Source organism: Pelophylax lessonae, assembly GCF_965119305.1.
Source record: "Pelophylax lessonae genome assembly, chromosome: 3".
Taxonomy (NCBI): domain Eukaryota; kingdom Metazoa; phylum Chordata; class Amphibia; order Anura; family Ranidae; genus Pelophylax; species Pelophylax lessonae.
In genome coordinates, this window is record NC_138770.1 from 456916100 (window position 1) to 456937034 (window position 20935).

The window sequence follows — 20935 nt, forward strand, 5'->3', positions numbered from 1 at the left end:
CAAAGTTGCACAGGACCCTTTTTTGGTCTGCACCAGGATCGGATCACATGGGTGTTCACACCTATGCGATCCAATTCATGTTTTGAACTGACAGTTTGCATTGCGATATGCGAACTGCTCTGGGGATGTCGTTAACTTTGTATTGACATCACCAGCGATTCACATATGGGAGTGTAAACTGCCTGCGAGTCGAGTGCGATGTGGGAACCCGCAGTGGATTTGCAGGGTTCCTTTATCGCAAATGTGTGAACCAGGACTTACAGTAAAAAGATAATTTTGTATGTATTTACTTAATTTAACTTGTTTTTGAGACACCATGTGTATCCTGTGAATACAGCTTCCCTTTGACTGGTATTCTATTCACCTTTTTTCTTTTGTATTAATACATATGCTGCATATTTCTACGGTTTAAGACATGTTACCTCTTTATTAGCACTAAAAAATCTCAAAGGTTTTAATCCTTCTCTAATGTATTCATCCCACAGGATATCACATCATGAGATAAAATACCGAGTGGTTTCAAGAGTAAAATACCTCACATTTTGATGAAATAACTCTTGTTAGTTATTATTATGCTTATTAGTTAGTTATTATTATGCTTATTGTTAGTAGTGTTTTTTTGTGAATTGCAAAAAACAATGTTTGAAAAAAAGCTATGAGTTATTTTATCTCAAATGTTAAGAGGAAAATGTGAATTAAGCCCACAATATTTTACTCAGACTAAAAGAAATGGAATCATATACCTTACATTTATATTTGCAGGGGACTGGAAAATAATTACTGCAGGAATCCAGATAACGACAAAAGCCCATGGTGTTATACCACAGAGCCTAGTGTACGATGGGAGTATTGTAACCTGAAGAAATGCACCGATGTACCACTTATAGAGCAGAAACCTGTACAGACAACAAAGCCTACTCTAGTATCCAGCAGTCCAGGCAAGAAAACCAACAGCCCAATTCTGTTACTTTATAAAACACACCCATGTGCTAAAGCATGCATTATTTTTGCATTGAAAAATACTTGTTTTCAATTCACAATTGCAGTAAGGTAATGCATGACCCATAACATGCTTTATTGTGCACTGCAGCAGGCTGTGTTATTGTAGTTCATTTATTTTGACTTGGTCCCAATGCGGCAAAAATCGCTACTGTCTTTTTATTTTTTTTATTACTACAGTGCACTGCAACACAAATCACCGCACTATGCGGTACCATATTTTACTGCAGGGCACTGATGTAAATGGGCCGTAAAGGTAGATTTACAGATTGTACAACCGGTTCTATGAAGGAAAAATATTAAACCTGTAATCACTAACAATTGCTGACATTTAGATAAAGGTTAAGAGGTTTTCTTTATAACTGAAAATGTTTTTATTTTTGTCTGGGAATGCTAAAGTGAAGGAAAATTTTCCCTGTGGGACACAGACAGTAAAAAAAAAACAAAAAACCTAAAAACAAAAATATTAAAGATGTTAAACTTCCCCTACTCTATCTAAAGCTAGAGGAAAAATGACTAACAATGCTGCATCCACAACCCTTTTAATTCCATCATATTCTAACAGAGGGGAAAAAAAATGAAATCTATTTAGCAGAAAACTATGAAATTTTATATGGACTTCTTTTTTTTATGAAAGCCCCCCTAAATCAAACAATCCATTATTTTTAGTTGAAAGAATCTGGGAACACAAATCCTCTGTATTTCAATGGATTTGCGCATATAAATGTAAGAGGGGCTTTGTGGTTGGTTGAATCTGGTGCCAAAACACAAATCCCTACCCCACTCCAGCCCATTGTTAGAACACTTTCCTTTCCTTAGAACACTGTTCCTCCTAGTTCTGCCATAGACCTTTGTATCCCCAAGGATGTTACTGGTGGTGTTCATGAAACTGCATTACAGTCACATCATGAGGACATGCATTCCAGAGTCACTTAACATTACATTGTGCCATTGGTATTTAGTGGACAGTCCACAGTAGTCACAAGTGAAAGCATGTGTAGCACCTCAGCAGCCAACTCCCTTACCACCTCTCCTCTGCCCAGGGGTCATTAGTGCTCATAGGACTGTGCTCTTTTAGAGTCACTTGCTTGCCGACCTAGCCTAAAAGGCCTTTTTTAATCCACTATAGCCCCCACCTTCATAAGGGACGGAAATATTACAGCCGGCTCCTTCTGAGTACAGGACCACATGGTCTCTTGCCCTGTCCAGGAACTATGAGGGCTGGCTACATCCTCATAGGTGCGGGGGTGTTCAGCTCCCATGCCCAAAGACTAACTATTCCCCTCCCTACCTGACATATATGGGTGCTGTCTCACCCTGAAATCACTGTTGGAGGGCTCGCCCTAAAGAGGGACTAGTACCTGAGGACACTACACACTGTAACCAGACACTCATCTTGTACAAAGCCACCTAGTGGTAAAATAGCTACCTACAAACTAATTTAAAAATATAAGAGATCATAGGGTGAAATTGGCTGCTTTGTTTTGAAAAAGAAAAAAAAAGAGTATTCACTAATCTTTATAAATAGGCCCTCATATGTTAAAAGAGATATTTCCAAAGTAGTGCACTTTAAGATGGTTAGTTTATTCACAGTTACATGTAAGAGTGTTTTGGAAATGAATCTGTATTGAAATTCTAATGACGAAAGTATCAGCAGAATGTTAGTGCAGGTCCCTTAGAGCTCCTATGGTGCTATAAAGGGCTACAGAGATACTGTACCTTTCTATGTTGACACTTTACATTTCTGGTACAATTTAGTAAGAATCTACTCTTTTTATTTCAAATCAGGATTCAAATGTAAAATATGACCATGCATGCATTACATTTTATTTTAATTTAAAATACCCAGGGAACCCAACCAATGAAAAGTCCTAATTTGGGAGCAACACACAAAACAAAATCCAGTAGTTCAATAGAATGCTAATTAGCTTAATTCAATTTTTCTGTCAGATTGTGTTATTGGTAAAGGTCAAGATTATCGTGGTACAAGATCGGTCACTGTTAAAGGCTATACCTGTCAAGAATGGAGCTCCCAGACACCTCATCCACACAACAGTTTTACACCAATAAGTCACCCAGATGCTGGATTGGATAAAAATGTAAGCTTGTTTGAGAATTACATCATCAGATAATGATAATGTAATATTTTATACTAAAAGTAGAATACATGTGTGACTACAAAATAAAGTGCCTACAAGTGTGTGTGTGTTGTGTATAACATTTTTGATAATTTTTTGGTAGCCAGCAGGTGGATCAAGCTTGCCTTTTAGTTACACAAATCCACAGGTTTTTATTGTGCACAATTTTAACCTTCTAGCCACCGGCATCCTAACAACCTGTGATATCATCAGTGTTGATAAAAAGGGCATTGATTGCCTGCACAACATCCTTGTTTGACCCACCCCTGCCCCTCTCCATCAACACTAGGGTCTTATTACCAGAGAGACAGAGAGGAGAAACACTGGAATACTAGTCGGTACTAGTGTGCAAAAGTGTCTTTACTTTGGAAGAATGAATCACCTCTAATGTTGGGTGTCCTACGTGTAACGATGCTGCCGCATTATGTAAAATTATTAGAATAGTTTTTTACATTTTGGAATGCGGTGACTTGAGATCATCCATAATTTTAAAGGGTGGCTTGAGATTGTCTATAATTTTAAAGGGTGCCTTGACTGAAAAAAGTGAAACACTGGCTTAGATGCTCTACTACGAAGTATAAAGGTGTTGGACTCCGCGCTAAAGAATATATTATGGATGTGTGAGTAGGCTGCAGCTTCCCTGAAATTTAGCCAAAAGCTATATCAAAATGTAAAGGTAAAGGTAAGGGAATGGCGCTGTCTACTGGAAAGTAGTGTAGGTGGTGATATATATATATGATATAGACAGGAAATGTGTGTACAATGGATATAAGAGATATAAATACACAAAGATGAACAATAAATAGCACAATAACTAAAATGCAATGGGCTAAAATATGACGTGTGGTGAAATATAAGTGCAATAAATACCAATAAAGTGCTAAAATGAATAAGTAGTGGCAAATATCCGAAATTGGTAAAACGCAATAGAGGTGCAGAGTACTCAATAAAATACAAATAAATACAAATTAATTGAACCAATGGTCACTTTATTATATTCATTGGCTCAATAAATTTGTATACTTTCTTATATCCATTGTACACACTTTTCCTGTCTATATATATATATATATATTGTAAGGGATTAGCTCGGTGGCGGGTGTGGATGACCCCTTGGGGGGTGCGTTTTCCCAGAGAGGTAGCCGACAAGTGCTTGCAAACAAACAGTGTGGTTTATTAAATGGTGTTTTCTTCACCAGGCTGTATGCAGCAAAACATCCAAAATAAAATAAAACAGAAAATAAATCCTTGCCTCTGTGGGCGGCTACCTTCTCACAACTGGAACCTGCCTAAGTGTCTGTCTCCAACCTACCGTCGGGCAGACTTCCTTGTCCTCCAGCGGACACTCAATAGTCCTTTTATAATAGCTTCACAGGGCAACACAGTCCTTTGTTTCTTTCACATCAACAGTTCGTCTTCTCACCTTTGAGACGTATTCACCCTTGGTTACCGTCCCGGGCACACATCACTCCGGGGGGTCTTCTCCCAGGCCCACACATCCTGTCGGGAGGCACACGCTGACTGTCCTCCTGCTCCCAGCCCACATGGCTTCAGGACACAGCTTCTGGAGGCAGCAAACAATAGGAATTTCTCTGAACAAATTATAGAGCCTTAACTCCCTCATTCTGAACAGGTGAAGGCCTTTCAACTTCCTGCTGGCTAGCTCTGTAGCCAACACCCTAAATTAATTAATGGACTTTCTAAATCAGGTGGAAATGTATCTCCTTCCTGTGACTACATTCCCAGATTTAGCTGACTTCCTGTTACATACCCCCCCCTCTTGTTTCAACCCTAGGGTTGGGACACAGATTTCCAGGCACGCATGTGTCAAGCACTGCTGACTCACTGATAAGCCTCCTATTATCCTCAAGCTTCCGGATGAAACTGTTTTGTCATCTTCATTGACGGATTTCTCATAAATGCCACACAGTTTGTCTCTCATCTCATATACACATTCTTCAACTGCATTTTTGGCATCATTTCGCTCCTTCTCGTTTCTGTCATCTTCATTGACAGCTTTCTCATAAATGTCAGACAGCTTGTCCCTCATAACCGTCTGTCCAATCCACCACGGAGGACTGTGATCCATAGGCAACTCAATTGGGCTAGTCTTAATGTCTTCAACATTCTTAAGACGCCTCTCTCTGCAATCCATAAATGTTTTCCACAAAACTTTGAGAACCTTTGCTTCACTAAGCTTTGTTCCAAGTAGGGACTCTTGACATCCCTCTGTGACTTGAGTTGCCTCTCCATACAGCTGTACACAATCATTGACTTTTTGTTGTAAAAGGGAATGATCTTCCTTCTTGAGCTTTGCTTGCTCTAAGATGCTGTGCAGAGGATTTTCCAATTGAGACAACAGGCTGTCACACATTTCTTCAAAGTGACCCCTGTTCCTTTTCCCAGAGATATCAATATCATTCAAACATTTCATATTCATAGGCAGATCTGAAGCATTTGCACTCATCAACTTCTTAAACTTTTCGCCCTCCTGAGCGAGTCGCAGTAAAGGCCTACTATTTGATTTGATATTCAGTTTATATTTCTTGCCAAACTCTTCACAGAAGTAGCCAACCAGAACATCATCAACTTTCCTTCCACCAACATAGGGGTCAAAGGCAACAACACAGTTGAACCCAGCGATCTGGGTGGTATCCATTATAGACCTCCTCTCTGCATCAGTGAAGAAGCATGGAACTGCAACACATTCTTTTACAGGTTTCTTCAATGCACTTTCTGCTGAACTATTTGACCGCTCAAGGTCACCTAGTTCTTTTTCTCTATCTGAATTCCACATGGAATGCATCTCAAGATCACGATCAAACTTCTGCCACCCGTCTTTCACCAGTTCCATTTTGGAAACATTCCCTGAAAGGCACTTATTCATTTGCTTCACGTTTTCACCAACAGCCTTAGTTTTCTCCACTAGGTTTTCAGCCTGAACTGAGAAATCACCACATTTCTTACTCAGCTCCTTTGTTTGCTGAAGTTCTAATGATACATTTTCCAATGCTTGAAGTTTTTGAAGGAACGGTTTATTCCAAAGGGGTGATTCAAGCCACATGTCGTCACATTTCTGAGGCTCACTCAGGACAGACCCCAAAACACTGATCCTTTTAAAAACTGCATCAGGCACACTATCCCCTCTTTGGGACAGATCCTCTGTTGCCTGGAATTCCTCTTCCAGTTCCTGCAACGGAATCTTCATCTCTTCTACTTGCTGTTCTAAGGCTCGCTTAGACTTTTCTAGCTCCTGAACGCTTTTCACAACATCATCCTTGGAGCTGACCAATTCTTCCATTTCTGTACGCAGCTGTTTAACACTTTCTAGTTCAGCCTTACACTCTAGAGCTTCCTCCAAAGAGCGAGCCAAGAACAGGGCTTTGCTCTCGTTATCACGCACCTCCGTTTCTGCACGTGCGCGTTCTTCTGCATATTTTGCAGACACAGTCTTCTCTTCACCAAGCATCTGATCAAACTTCTTTTTCACATCTTCAACACACTGTAATGAACCAACGCTTTCTTCCATGCGTTTTTTCATAACCGCTATCTGAGCTTGCAATGTTGCGACTTGCTCTGATAGGTTTTTCTTTGCTTCCGCCTCCTCTTTTAATTGTTCCAGGAAGCCATTTTTCTCATCTTCCATTTGTTTGAGCTTTGTGCTAAAACTCAGCCTTTGACACCTCTCTTCCTGTAAGAGTTCCTGCGTGTCTTGCAGCTGCGATTCCAAGATAGAAAAATCTTCCGCAATTTCTCTAGATTTGCTGTCTGCTTGAGAAAGCTGATTTGTAACATTGTCCAACTCAACCTGCAGTCGGTTTGCCTTCTCTGACAGCTTAGCACACAATCGGTCACCTTCTGACACCTTGACTTGCGATTCCAGAAGCTGTGCCTCTACTTTTTCCCTCTTATGTTCACAATCTTCTTTTCCCTGCATAAGAGCCTTCACCTCATTGGCTAGCATCTGGGAATAAGAATGTAATTCTGCCACACAGGCTTCTTTCTCCTTTAACTGCTGCTGGACACGTTGGGCTTCCCCTTTCCAACTTTCACAGTCCGCACGCCATTCATCTACCACATTGCTTAAAGTAGTGAGCTCATACACAGTACTCAGTAATTTAGCCTCTCTTTCACTTTTCTCTTTGTCGCTGAGAGACAATGTCGCTTCCAGAGCAACATTCTGTTCCTGCGACTCCTGCAGGTCTATTTTTGTAGCTCCCAAAGACTGAAGACTTTTTTCCAGCTGATTACGCAACTCCAACATATCAGCCATACTTTGCTTCTGCAAAGTCTGAATTTCACTTTCCTTTTCCATGAGGATGGTATCTTTCTCCATTATAGTCTCTCTGCGTTTTTGCAACTCGACCAAAAGAAGAGCAGTGGATTCTTCCCACTGTGACACATGAGACTTGAGTAGTTCATTTGTTTCCTGCAAGTTTCTATGCTCCATTTTAAGCAATTCCAAGGCTTGTTCCTTTTCTTCCATTTTCCGTTGCAAGGCATCCAACTCAGCCCTGCACACATACTCGGTTTCCTCCAAACCGATGGCCTCCATTGGCTGCTGGCGTCTCTGTTTCCAGCCTGCCATGCTCTCTTGATGAGCCTTTTGTTGAGCTGCAAAGCTCTGCTGAAAATCCGCATTTGCCTGCTGTTGAGCTGCATTTGCTTGCTGTTGAGCTGCATTTGATATAATCAGATGTTTCAACATCTCCTCCATTTTGAGTTTACTTTTCATCTGAGCACACTGCGTCTCCATAGCAGTTTCATCAGTGTTGCTAGGGACAACAACCTTCCTCTTTAGTAGACTCTCTTTAGGCATGGATGGGGCTGGTTCAGACGGCAACATCCCCTCCATCCATAGAATCCGGTCTCTCATTTCATCTATCTTTGCATTTTTCAGGCGTTTGGACCGCCCCATCTTCAATAACTCCACAAACAAATTTTTCACAGTCCAGCAAACAATTTTCAGACCACTGTCTCTTCAACACATGTAGTTTTTCTCTCTCTTGCAGGATCTCTTTTCCTGCGCACACAGTTTGTGCAGTCACTTGCACCAGACACAACAAAGTTCATCAAAAAATTTTGAGACCCCTGTCTCTTTAAAACACTTTTTTTTTTTTTTTTTTTTCTGTCAGGATCTTCTCTCCTGCACACATAGATTGTGCAATCTCATGCACCAGACAAAGTTCATCAAACATTTGCACTTCCTTGCAGGGATCTTCGCTTCTGCCCACTGCATACCTCCACCATATGTAAGGGATTAGCTCGGTGGCGGGTGTGGATGACCCCTTGGGGGGTGCGTTTTCCCAGAGAGGTAGCCGACAAGTGCTTGCAAACAAACAGTGTGGTTTATTAAATGGTGTTTTCTTCACCAGGCTGTATGCAGCAAAACATCCAAAATAAAATAAAACAGAAAATAAATCCTTGCCTCTGTGGGCGGCTACCTTCTCACAACTGGAACCTGCCTAAGTGTCTGTCTCCAACCTACCGTCGGGCAGACTTCCTTGTCCTCCAGCGGACACTCAATAGTCCTTTTATAATAGCTTCACAGGGCAACACAGTCCTTTGTTTCTTTCACATCAACAGTTCGTCTTCTCACCTTTGAGACGTATTCACCCTTGGTTACCGTCCCGGGCACACATCACTCCGGGGGGTCTTCTCCCAGGCCCACACATCCTGTCGGGAGGCACACGCTGACTGTCCTCCTGCTCCCAGCCCACATGGCTTCAGGACACAGCTTCTGGAGGCAGCAAACAATAGGAATTTCTCTGAACAAATTATAGAGCCTTAACTCCCTCATTCTGAACAGGTGAAGGCCTTTCAACTTCCTGCTGGCTAGCTCTGTAGCCAACACCCTAAATTAATTAATGGACTTTCTAAATCAGGTGGAAATGTATCTCCTTCCTGTGACTACATTCCCAGATTTAGCTGACTTCCTGTTACAATATATATATATATATATATATATATATATATATCACCACCTACACTACTTTCCAGTAGACAGCGCCATTCCCTTACCTCTACCACGAAGTATGTTTCTTTTTTCTTTCTATAATTATTTCAACAAAAAGATTTGGTTTAGGACCTGTATCGATATGATTTTGTTTGCTTTAGAACTGCTTCTCTTCCCATATAAGTATATGGGACTGCAAAAGCAGTTTGAAGCAGTTCAACTATATAATGTATCTGCAATAAATTCTGAATAATCTCAAACTGATGTCAAAAGCATGTCCATAGACACTGGCACTTAATTAGCATTTTACTAAAGTCATTTTATAGGCCACTATCTTTATAAATGTGATTATAGTGAAAGGGGTATCATTACATCATATACTAAAAAGTAGTTAGCGTTCCAGTTTACTAAATACTTAGCTCTAATATGCACTTTTGTGTTTTCTTTTTATCACAGTACTGCAGGAACCCTGATGGAGATATAAATGGCCCCTGGTGCTTTGTAGCAAGTCCTGGTCCAGTCAGTTGGGATTACTGTGAAATTCCTGCTTGTGGTAAATGTTCTGCATACTCATTTTATTACTTATACAAGATAACATGAAGGTGTATCATTTATGGTAGTCTGTGGGATATTACAAAAAAATTAATCAATGTCATCCATGTACATTGTTCTAATTTAGCTGCTGCAAAAAAACCTCAGTTACTCATGCACATTTGGCTAATATGCATTTTAAACTGCCATAAGTTGACATTTACTGAAGTCATGTGAGATCAAGCCTGGTTACCATAATTTTGGAATGGTATTGAGGAAGGGGGTCTTCTTACAGTTCAGGTCGGTGCTCATCCATTCCTGACATTTCTCCTGGGCAAACCAGCATATTATCGGACTAGGGACACTACAACTGAGAACATTTTCTCTTCTAGTTTCCTCCAGTAAATGTTTACAAACTAATCTGGTGTTAGCTGTGTTATACCTTTTTGTTTCTGTAAAGTTGAACTGTGTATCACTAATCATCACACAAAATCAATTTTGCTTTTCTTTTGGAGAGCGTAGGGCTGTTTGATTTCTTAGGTGCAAGCTGTCGAAATGTTAGGTTTCTTGCTAGGCAATATACACTAATGGTCCTGAAAACCACATACTTATCCAGAGTAAAACAAACAGATACAATAAAATAAAATGTCTGTTATGGTCAGGGGTCAGACTCAGAGACCTGTAGCTATAGCAGTAGAGGGACTCCCACTGGCCAGCAGGATTGGTATACAAGCAGGTCGCTCTATCAATAAATGCAGGCTCACCTGAAGCGCATAATCTAAGTACCAACTGGTGTTCACCGGAGCTTCTGGTGGTGGAGATGGGTTTAGCTGCATGTTAGCACCAGGTTGCGGTCCTCAGGATTGCCCCACCAGGAGGTGAGCAAGCCAGGGTTCCAGTAGTGGATATAGCAGGTAAGGATCAAACAGAAGCATAGTCAGTAAACAAGCCAACAGTCAGTAACAAGTAGTTGCAGGTTGGGATTAAGTTGAAGCATGGTCGAGAAACAAGCCAAGGGTCAGTAACCTGGTACTAAAGATATGGACTGCAGTAGGAAAGACAAAAGCGAGATACTGGCTGGATAGAGCACAATAATCTGGCAAACAAGAAGTGCAGAGACATGGCTTAGATTAGAAAGTTCATAGGAGAAGCAAAGAGTTCAGGATTCAGGACACACAAGGTTCAAGGCAGGATCATATAAGTATTTGTCCAGGGGACTGTCCAGCATTCCAGGTGGCTCAGCAAGAAGCGACATTGCCCGACACAGCAGAGGTTTCGGGTTCAAATACAGACCCTGAAAATGTCCATGATACATATGACACAACTATGAACTGCAAGGGCCTGCCTCCTTGCATACAAATTGAATTGATTTAGTAGGCAGGCCTTCACATTACATAGGCAGTGTGGACAGGTGCCAAGTTCTGCTGGAAAAATGTCTCTCATCTTCCTCTTGACAATACCCCACAGATTCTCTATGGGGTTTAGGTCAGGCAAGTTTGCTGGCCAACCAAGCACAGTGATACCATGGTCATTAAACCAGGTATTGGTACTTTTGGCAGGGTGGGCAGGTGCCAAGTCCTGCTGGAAAATAAAATCAGCATCTCTATAAAGCTGGTCAGCAGAGGGAAGCATGAAGTGCTCTAGAATTTCCTGGTAGAGGGTCGTGCTGAATTTGGACTTGATAAAACTCAACGGACCGACACCAGCAGATGACATGGCTTCCCAAATCATCATGGACTGTGGAAAATTTTGCATTTTATTTGGAAATCAAGGTCCCAGAGTGTGGAGGAAGAGTGGAGATGCACAAAATTTAAGTTGCATGAGGTCCAGTGTGAAGTTTCCACAGTCAGTGATGATATGGGAAGCCGTCATCTGCTGGTGTTGGTCCACTGTGTTTTATCAAGCCCAAAGTCAGCGCAGCCTTCTACCAGGAAATTCTAGAACATTTCATGCTTCCCTCTGCTGACCAGCTTTATGGAGATGCTGATTTTATTTTCCAGCAGGACTTGGCACCTGGCCACACTGCCGAATCTGTGGGGTATTGTCAAGAGGAGGATGAGAGACAAACTTGCCTGACTTAAACCCCATAGAGAATCTGTGGGATATTGTCATCCCAAGAGGAAGATGAGAGTCAACAGACCGAACAATTCAGACGAGCTGAAGGCCAATATCAAAGCAACCTAAGCTTCCATCACACCTCAACAATGCCACAGTCTGATCGCCTCCATGCTATGCTGCATTGATTCAGTAATTCATGCAAAAGGAGCCCCAACCAAGTATTGAGTGCATACTATACTGTAGATGGACATAGTTTTCACCAAGCCAACATGCCTGTATTAAAAAAATCCTTTTTTTTTTTTTTATTGGTCTTATGTAATATTCTAATTTTCTGAGCTACTGAATATGGGTTTTCACTAGCTGTAAGCCATAATCATCAAAATTAAAAAAAAAAAGAAATGCTGGAAATATATCACTGTGTGTGTAACGCATCTATATAAAATATATGAGTTTTAACTTTTTGAATTGAATTACTGAAATAAATTAAGCTTTTGATGATATTCTAATTTTATGAGATATAACAATGGCTAGATTAAGGGCAGGTATGCCTGGAGGGATCCCACCCCTCCATAAAGGCACACTGGACACCTTGCAAATATCACAATGGAAGCAGAGGTGACCAGTGTGCCCCCCTCAACAAATAACAAACAGCCACTGCCCCAACCTATAACTGGCCTTAAAAGCAAGGAGCAAATGGAAGGGCAATGCATGTCAAACAACTATAAAAACCATTTCTCAGCTCAACTTACCAGCCAGCCTGCAACAAACTGAATAGTCTTGTTAAACAGTTCATGATGCTATCAGAAAGCTTAGGCAGGCCATAGATGGTGAGATTTTCTTTTCTGCAACCACACTGCTGAAAAAAAAGAAAGAAAATAGCTCAATTACCCCATCAACACAGTCAGTGTTGATGGGGGAATCTCTCCTGTGGAGTAACTGTGTTCTCCCTGTGGGCGGGCACAGGGAGCCATCCCTGCCGGGAGAACACAGTGATTACTGCTAGCAGCTTTAGCCGCTGGCAATAATTGCATTCCGAAAATCCAACATGCTAGTTGTACCCAAGTCCATTAATGGATTGATTTGGGTACATTCAGCCTTCCCATAGATGGTTTAAATCTTGGCCACTCCCTGCTAAAGCGGCCGAGATTCGAACCAACTGTGGCCGTCTTTGGTTTGTCCACCAAAAAACAATGCATGCATTACTTTGTTATGTAAAGTAATGACAATGTTTTTGCCGATTAAACTTGCCCATAGTGGTAATGTAGTAATTGCTAAAGTCCATACGGAGTACAAAGATAAAGGACTGAAGTAGTGAAGAAATGTTATGTGCTGGTCCTCCACTGATATGATGTTAATGTATTTTACTGTTTAAGCCTCAACAGAAATTGAGTGTGGAAAGCCCAAAAAAAAACAAAGAAAATGCTTTGGAAGGATTGTAGGTGGGTGTGAATCATATCCAAATTCTTGGCCTTGGCAGATCAGTCTTCGAACAAGGTAAATGTTGCGCTGCTTTTGTCATTTCAAGAAAATTGCTTGCAAAACATTTTAACTTTAAAGTTTGCGCAAGTGCTTCCAGATTACTGGACCATTAAGCCCCATGCACACAGGTCGAATGTCGGGCAGCATCAGCTGGTTCAATAGAAGTCAATGGCTGAGAGCACTGACCAAAGTGTTCTTGTGGGGGGGGGGCAACCCCTGTCAGAATACAGTAGAACAGCAGTGGAGGTCGCTGTACTAACATCGGATTGTTAGTACAGCGGCTCTGACCTGAACTGTCAGGTTTTTTTCATTCAGCCCCAGAAAACAATTAGCAGTGTGTACTAGGCTTAACTCTCACCCTCTGTTTGTTAGAAATGAAAACCACACATCTGATGAGCTCTGCCTGGTAACATACCTGATATAGTCTGTGAGGGTTTTCATTTATCCAGGTAATGTTATATCTAGTTAGTAGTAGGACACCTTAATCCAATCACCATAAAATGTGTTTAAAAACAGTAATGTTGACTGTCCTAGAGCAGGATGGTGGGTTTGAAAGTGGTTTCATCCTGTCCTAGGTACACAATCTTATTGTTGGTTTAAGGAAGACTGCAAAGGATTTAGTTCCTCAATTTCCATGGCTAAAGCTGGGTATACACTAGTAGTTTTTGAACGAATGTTCATATGAAAGTTTTGCAAATTTTCATTAGCTTTAACATTCAATTTTGGAACAAATGGACCAAACAAAAACCACATTCACTGTTAAAAATTAATTTGATCGAGAAATGTTCTATTCTGCTCCTTCAAAAACTCTGGTCCGACCGCATCTGGAGTATTCTGTCCAGTTCTGGTCGCTAGTCCTCAGGAGGGATGTGTTGGAGCTGGAGAGAGTCCAGAGAATGGCAACTAAACTAATTAGGGGATTGGAGGACCTTAATTATGAAGAGCGTCTACAATCGCTTAATTTATTCTCCCTGGAGAAGAGACACCTGAGAGGGGACATGATAGCAATTAATAAATACCTCAATGGTGATCTCAGCATAGAAAAAAAGCTATTCAACCGCAAGGATTGCATGAGAACTCGAGGACATACAATGTGATTAGAGGAGAAGCATTTTGACCTCAGGCAACGCAGGTTTTTTTTTACTGTTAGGGCTACAAGATTGTGGAATTCTCTACCACAAGAGGTAGTTTCTGCGGGAAGTATGGCTACTTTCAAAAGACTCTTGGACGTACATCTCAAGGATCAGAACATTAAGGGGTATGAGAGATGATTACGGCCACGCGCACCTACACAGGTTGAACTGGATGGACTATTGTCTTTATTCAACCTCAACTACTATGTAACTATGTAACATCACTGCAGTTGAAAACAAATGTCAGTTTGACCCACTAACAATCAGAAAATTGAATAAATGTTCTTAAAACTTCAAATAGGGTCATATTAAATTCAACTAGAGTATAGCCAGCCTAAAGGTGTAAATTGTTGAAAATCATCAGGGTAGAAAGAACATAATTTATGGAAGAAATGTGGTGATAAAGGCTTCCACCTGTTAGCTGCCATATGGCATTGCCCCAGTCTCATCGCACTTAGTGATGCAAGTCAGTGCTGCCTTTCAGTGCCCATCAGTGCCGCCTATCCGTGCCACCTATCCATGCCCATAAGTGCCACCTATCAGTGCCCCCTATCAGTGCCCATCATTGCTACATATTTGTTCCGCCCCATCAGTGCCACCTCATCAGTGCCACTTCATCAGTGCAGCCCATCAGTGCAGCCTCATTAGCACACATCAGTAAAGACGAAAAAATTACTTATTTATAACATTTTCTGACAAAAGCTATGAAAAACTTTTTTTTAGCAAAAAATAAAAAACCCAGCGGTGAATAAATACCACCAAAAAAAAAAAAGCTCTATTTGTGTGAAAAAAAAATTATAATTTCATTTTGGTACAGTGTTGCATAATCGTGCATTTGTCATTCAAAGCGTGACAGCGCTGAAAGCTACAAATTGGCCTGGACAGGAAGTGGGTAAAAGTGCCCTGTATTGAAGCGGTTAAAGATGGTTTATTCCATTTTGAAGTAGCTGGGCTCTTTTACACCTTTTGCAAAAAAAGTTGTTTTCAATAGGATTGTAACTGGAACTGGAACATATTGGCTCCACATAGTTACTTAGTTTGTCAAGTTGAAAAAAAACACAAGTCCATCTGGCTCAACCAATAAAAAAAACATTTTTCACACCTCCCATCCTGCTCTTGGACAATCAACATTTACGCATTTCATGCTGATTGAATTAAGGTGCACTAAGATGTGAATGTAAATGTTGGGGTATCTTCCTGACACTCTGAAGAAGGTGACGGGTAAGCTATGAAACATCTTTAACGTTACAGAACCATTCCATTTAGATTTGACTAACTACTGATAGATATACCTGATATTGTTAAAAACTGCCAAGGGGTGAAGGCCTTTGAGGACTTTCCTGGGCAGGACCCCCTAGGAAGTTGTAAAGAGGAATGATAGCTACAAGGGTTGATTAAAGGCAAATAGGCTGTTCTCTTTTCAAAGGAAGTTGCATTTTGCAAGAGAATTTGACTCAGACCTTAGTGAATGAGTATTATTCACTTATTATTCACTTATTATTATATATATATTATATATATATATTATATTATGAGTATTATTCACTTATTATTCACTTATTAAATCAACCCCACAGTGTCAATATAATTTAATTTTGCTGCAAGGTAATTTTATCATTCCATAGTCATGTATACAGTACTCATTTTGTATCATGTTAGCTTAAAACGTATTTGTAAAGGTGTCAGGAACGTGGCTGTGCACTAATGCTTGGTGCACATGTTTATAGACCATTAAAGGTTCGACTGAAGTGAGAAAAAACAAAATCTTCACATTCACTGCATAGCAATACAAAAGTATATATGTTTTGTAAAATGTAACTTCTGCAAGTATAACTCACCTAACATATAATATATAAGGTTTGTTTTACACAGGCTTCATGAAGCTTGCATAATAGCCATAGGCGGCTCTCTAATTAGGCAAAGTAGGCGGTCGTCTAAGGCCTCGCACCTACAGGGGCCTCGCGGCCATTGGCGGAGCGTCAACATTTAGAAGGGCGCAGTCAGGGAAATCTCCCAAGTAAAAGATTGTTTTAAATCCTCGGATATAAAAGTTGCAGCAGTGTGCTGCAGTCCCTTCACTGTGGCTGCCAGGTATCTGTTATCCGCTGACACTTACCCCACCTTCTCTGCCTGGGGATTGGCCGTCTGATCATGTAATCCTAAGATGTGGAGGAATCGGTGGGCGTGTACCTGCATCAGTAGGAAGTGACTGCCCATTCAGCTCACTCTGCTATCATCGGTTGTTGCTCTGGGAGGAGAGCTCTGCCCTGGCCCAGGAACATATAGATAACCAGGCCCCGACTTGTCACTCTGCAGGCTGGTCATATATTTGTGGTGTCTACTACACAAAGGGGGTGAGGGGGTGAGTAGCCCCAGGGAAGTTAGAAGATTCTTACAATGGTTGGTGGAGGAGGAGGAGAAGAAGGCCCTGGGTGGCTGGGGGAGGAGAGGGTGGCTGGAAGAGAAGGAGAGGGTCCCTGGGTGGCTAGGGGAAAAGGAGAGGGTCCCTGGGTGGCTAGGGGAAAAGGAGAGGGCCCCTGGGGAAAAAGAGGGCCCCTGGGTGGCTAGGGGAAAAAGAGGGCCCCTGTGTGGCTAGGGGAAAATGAGAGGGCCTCTGGGTGGCTAGGGGAAAAGGAGAGGGTCCCTGGGTGGCTAGGGGAAGAGGAAAGGGCCCCCTGGGTGGCTGAAGGAGATGGCACCTGGGTGGCTAAGGAAGGAGAGGGCCCCTGGGTGGCTGAAGGAGAAGCAGAGGGCCCCTGGGTGGCTGAGGGAGAAGGAGAGGGCCCCTGGGTGGCTGAGGGAGAAGGAGAGGGTCCCTGGGTGGCTAGGGGAAAAGGAGAGGGTCCCTGGGTGGCTAGGGGAAAAGGAGAGGGCCCCTGGGGAAAAAGAGGGCCCCTGGGTGGCTAGGGGAAAAAGAGGGCCCCTGTGTGGCTAGGGGAAAAGGAGAGGGCCCCTGGGTGGCTAGGGGAAAAGGAGGGGGCACCTGGGTGACTAGGGGAAAAGGAGAGGGCCCCTGGGTGGCTAGGGGAAGAGGAAAGGGCCCCCTGGGTGGCTAAAGGAGATGGCACCTGGGTGGCTAAGGAAGGAGAGGGCCCCTGGGTGGCTGAAGGAGAAGCAGAGGGCCCCTGGGTGGCTGAGGGAGAAGGGGAGGGCCCCTGGGTGGCTGAGGAAGAAGGAGAGGGCCCCTGGGTGGCTGAGGGAGGAGGTGAGGGCTCTTGGGTGGCTGAGGGAGGAGGTGATGACCCCTGAGTGGCTGGGGGAGAAGAATATACCCCTTGGGTGGCTGGGGGAGAAGTAGAGGGCCCCTGGGTGGCTGGGGGAGAAGGAGAGGGCCCCTTGGTGGCTGGAGGAGGAGAAGGAGAGGGCCCCTTGGTGGCTGGAGGAGGAGAAGGAGAGGGCCCCTGGGTGGCTGGAGGAGGAGGAGAGGGCCCCTGGGTGGCTGGAGGAGAAGGAGAGGGCCCCTGGTGCCTGGATTAGAAGGAGAGGGCCCCTGGGTGGCTGGAGGAGGAGAAGGAGAGGGCCCCAGGGTGGCTGGAGGAGGAGAAGGAGAGGGACCCTGGGTGGCTGGAGGAGGAGAAGGAGAGGGACCCTGGGTGGCTGGAGGAGGAGAAGGAGAGGGCCCCAGGATGGCTGGAGGAAAAGGAGAGGGGGCCTTGGTTGGCTGGGGAAGAAGGAGAGGGTCCCTGGGTGGCTAGGGGAGAAGGAGAGGGCCCCTGGGTGGCTAGGGGAGGAGGAGAGGCCCCCAGAGTCGCCAGAGTCATTTGCCAGGGAAGAGAGTGGAGCTGAGCCAGTCCTGCATATCTGACATCAAAGCCAAACATGGTGGAGCTAGAGCCCTTTGCCCTACACAATGACAGCACCCGAGGTGGAAGGTGAGGGGTATCGGGGCTGTGACATTATATAGCATATGGACTCTGTACATTATTGGTAGTTTTGGTTGGAGTTGTACTTTGTTTTTCTCCCAGCTCCCTCACAGAGGGCACTACAAGTTCCAGAATAGCAGGCTGCCATGCCTTAGTCCCCACAGAGGGCACCACAAGTCTTAGCATAGCAGGCAGTAGTTCCTCAGTCCCCTACAGAGAGCAGTACAAGTCCAAGCATAGCAGGCTTCCATTCCTCAGGGAGGAATGGCAGTGCACTATACTGGAATTTACAGTGCCCTTTGTGGGGAATCAGGTATGGCAGCCTTCTGCAGTGGGACTTGTCATGCCCTAGACTGTGGCGGAAAGAGGAAGGGAAGTGTAATGAGGTCTCTGGAAACTCTGATGCAAGGGGGAGCTTTGGTGACCACAGAGTTCCCTTTTACACTAGAGTCCCCAGCTTTCCCCCTCAAATCAGGGTTCCCAGAACTCTCCTTACATCAGAGTCTCCAGCATTCCCCCTTAAATCGGGGTTCCCAGAACTCCCCTTACTTCAGAGTCCCCAACATTCCCCCTAAATCAGGGTTCCCAGAACTCCTCTTACATCAGAGTCTTCAGAGTTCCCTCTTACAGTGTAAGTGGGAAACTCTGGAGACTCTGATGTAAAGGGGGCTCTGTGAAATTTGATTTAAGAGGGGGACTCTAATGTTAAGAGGAATTCTGTGGACTCTGATGTAAGGAGGAGATGCTGGGGGGAATCTGATTTAAAGGAGAACTCTTATGTAAGGGGGGACACTGAACTCTGATGTAAGGAGGGACTCAGGGAATCGTGACCTATAGGGAAATGCTGGGGACTGATGTAAAAGCAGATATATATATATATATATATATATCTATATCTATATCTATATATATGTATATAGATATATATATATATATATATATATATATATATATATATATACACATACATACCCAATGTTTAATGATCTTTCATTAAAGAAGAATTGGTTAGAGAAAATTCTAGAAACTGTGAATTCATAGTACAAAGGTTAAGTCTCTTAATATATGCAATTTATACAGTTAATTTTTATCGCTTGAATTATTTTTCCCATTATGGGCGTGAGTGGGGCCTCATGTCCAAGTTTTGCCTTAGGCCTCACAAAGCCTAGAGCCGCCTCTGATAATAGCAGTGTGACCAGCAAGCTTTTGCAAAGCATTAGCAGAGCTTTCGGCAAGCTTTGTTGAAGCTTTTAAAGTGCCATTCAGCTCTAGCTAGTAAATGTTGAACACAGACCTTAATGGGGGTACTAATTGTCACTTTAACCAAGGTACTAGCAGGCTTCAGCACTACATGAAGCTTGTTGAAAGCCTGCTAGCAGCTTGTTTAAAGTGGCCATCAGCATTCCCATTAGAATCTGTGTTTAACATTTACACACTGAAGTTAAGTAATACTTTAAAAGCTTCAACAAAGCTTACCAAAAGCTCTGCTAATGCTTTGTAAATGCTTGCTGTTCACACGGCTCTTCTATGAGCTGAAGCCCATATGAAACAGGGTTAACTCTTTTCATGCCTTTCTATAAGCATTGGTATGCAATTAAGCATTTCTCTGTCTTACAGCTACAATCTGCACTTCTGTGGTGGAACATTGATTGATCGTGAATGGGTTGTCACAGCAAAACACTGTTTAGAGCGGTAAGTATAGTATTTATGATTAACCTCTTCCCTTCCGCGCTATAGCTGAAAGACGGCTACAGCATGGACCTTAATTGCAGGGAGGGCATCCATGTACGTCCTCCCGTGCATGAGCTGCCTGCGCGCTCCCTGCAGAGCACGCGCGCCTCGCTCTGTGATCAGAGAGTCCATGAGACTCGTCTGATCACAGATCGGAGTAAGGGGCCGGTCCCACCCCCTTACCACGTGATCAGCTGTCAGCCAATGACAGTTGATCATGTGATGTAAACAGCAGCCGGCGATCAGCTGTTTTTTTCTCCCCAAGCTGTCAGTGTGAGGAGAAAAAATGCAGATCACCGCTGCTGTCAGAGGGACATCGATCCCGAAGAGGAGAGGGGCATCTGTACCCACCACTGCCACCTACCAGTGCCCATCAGCACCACATACCAGTTCTACCTACCAGTGCCCAAAGCACCACATATCAGTGCCCACAAGTGCCACCTATCAGTGCCAATCAGTGCCCTATCATGAGTGCTGCCCATAAGTGTCACCTATTAGTGCCTATCATTGCCCATTAGTGCCACCTATCAGTGCCACCTATCAGTGCCCATGAGTGCCACCTATTAGTGCCCATGAGTGCTGCCTATTATTGCCCTTCAGTGCCACCTACCAGTGTCCTTTAGTGCTGCCCTTTAGTGCCGCCCATCAGTGCCCACCAGTGCCGCCTTATCAGTGCCCATCAGTGTCACCTTTCAGTGTCCATCAGTGCAGCCTATCAGTACCCATCATTGCAGCCTATCAGTGCCTATCAGGGCCCATCAGTGTCGCCTCATCAGTGCACATAAGTGAAGGAGAAAAATTACCAGTTGGCAAAATTTGATAACAAACAATAAAAACTGTTGTTGTTTTTTTTTTTTCAAAATTTTTGGTCTTTTTTTGTTTGTTCAGCAAAAAATAAAAGCCCCAGTAGTGATTAAAGCTCTATTTGTTTGAAGAAAATTATAAAAATTTCATTTGGATACAGTGTTGCATGACTGCACAATTTACATTCAAAGTGCAACAGCGCTGAAAGCTGAGAATTGGCCTGGGCAGCAAGGGGGTTTAAGT

General features: G+C 43.2%; 1 protein-coding gene across 1 annotated transcript in view; it reads left to right on the forward strand.

The window, feature by feature from the left end:
• PLG (plasminogen) overlaps positions 1-20935 on the forward strand; it is a 157477-nt gene that overhangs the window by 96660 nt on the left and 39882 nt on the right. The window contains exons 11-15 of the mRNA XM_082251594.1: positions 763-922; positions 2928-3098; positions 9550-9646; positions 13056-13176; positions 19775-19849. Coding sequence (XP_082107720.1) covers positions 763-922; positions 2928-3098; positions 9550-9646; positions 13056-13176; positions 19775-19849 — 624 coding nt within the window. The remainder of the gene's footprint in view (positions 1-762; positions 923-2927; positions 3099-9549; positions 9647-13055; positions 13177-19774; positions 19850-20935) is intronic.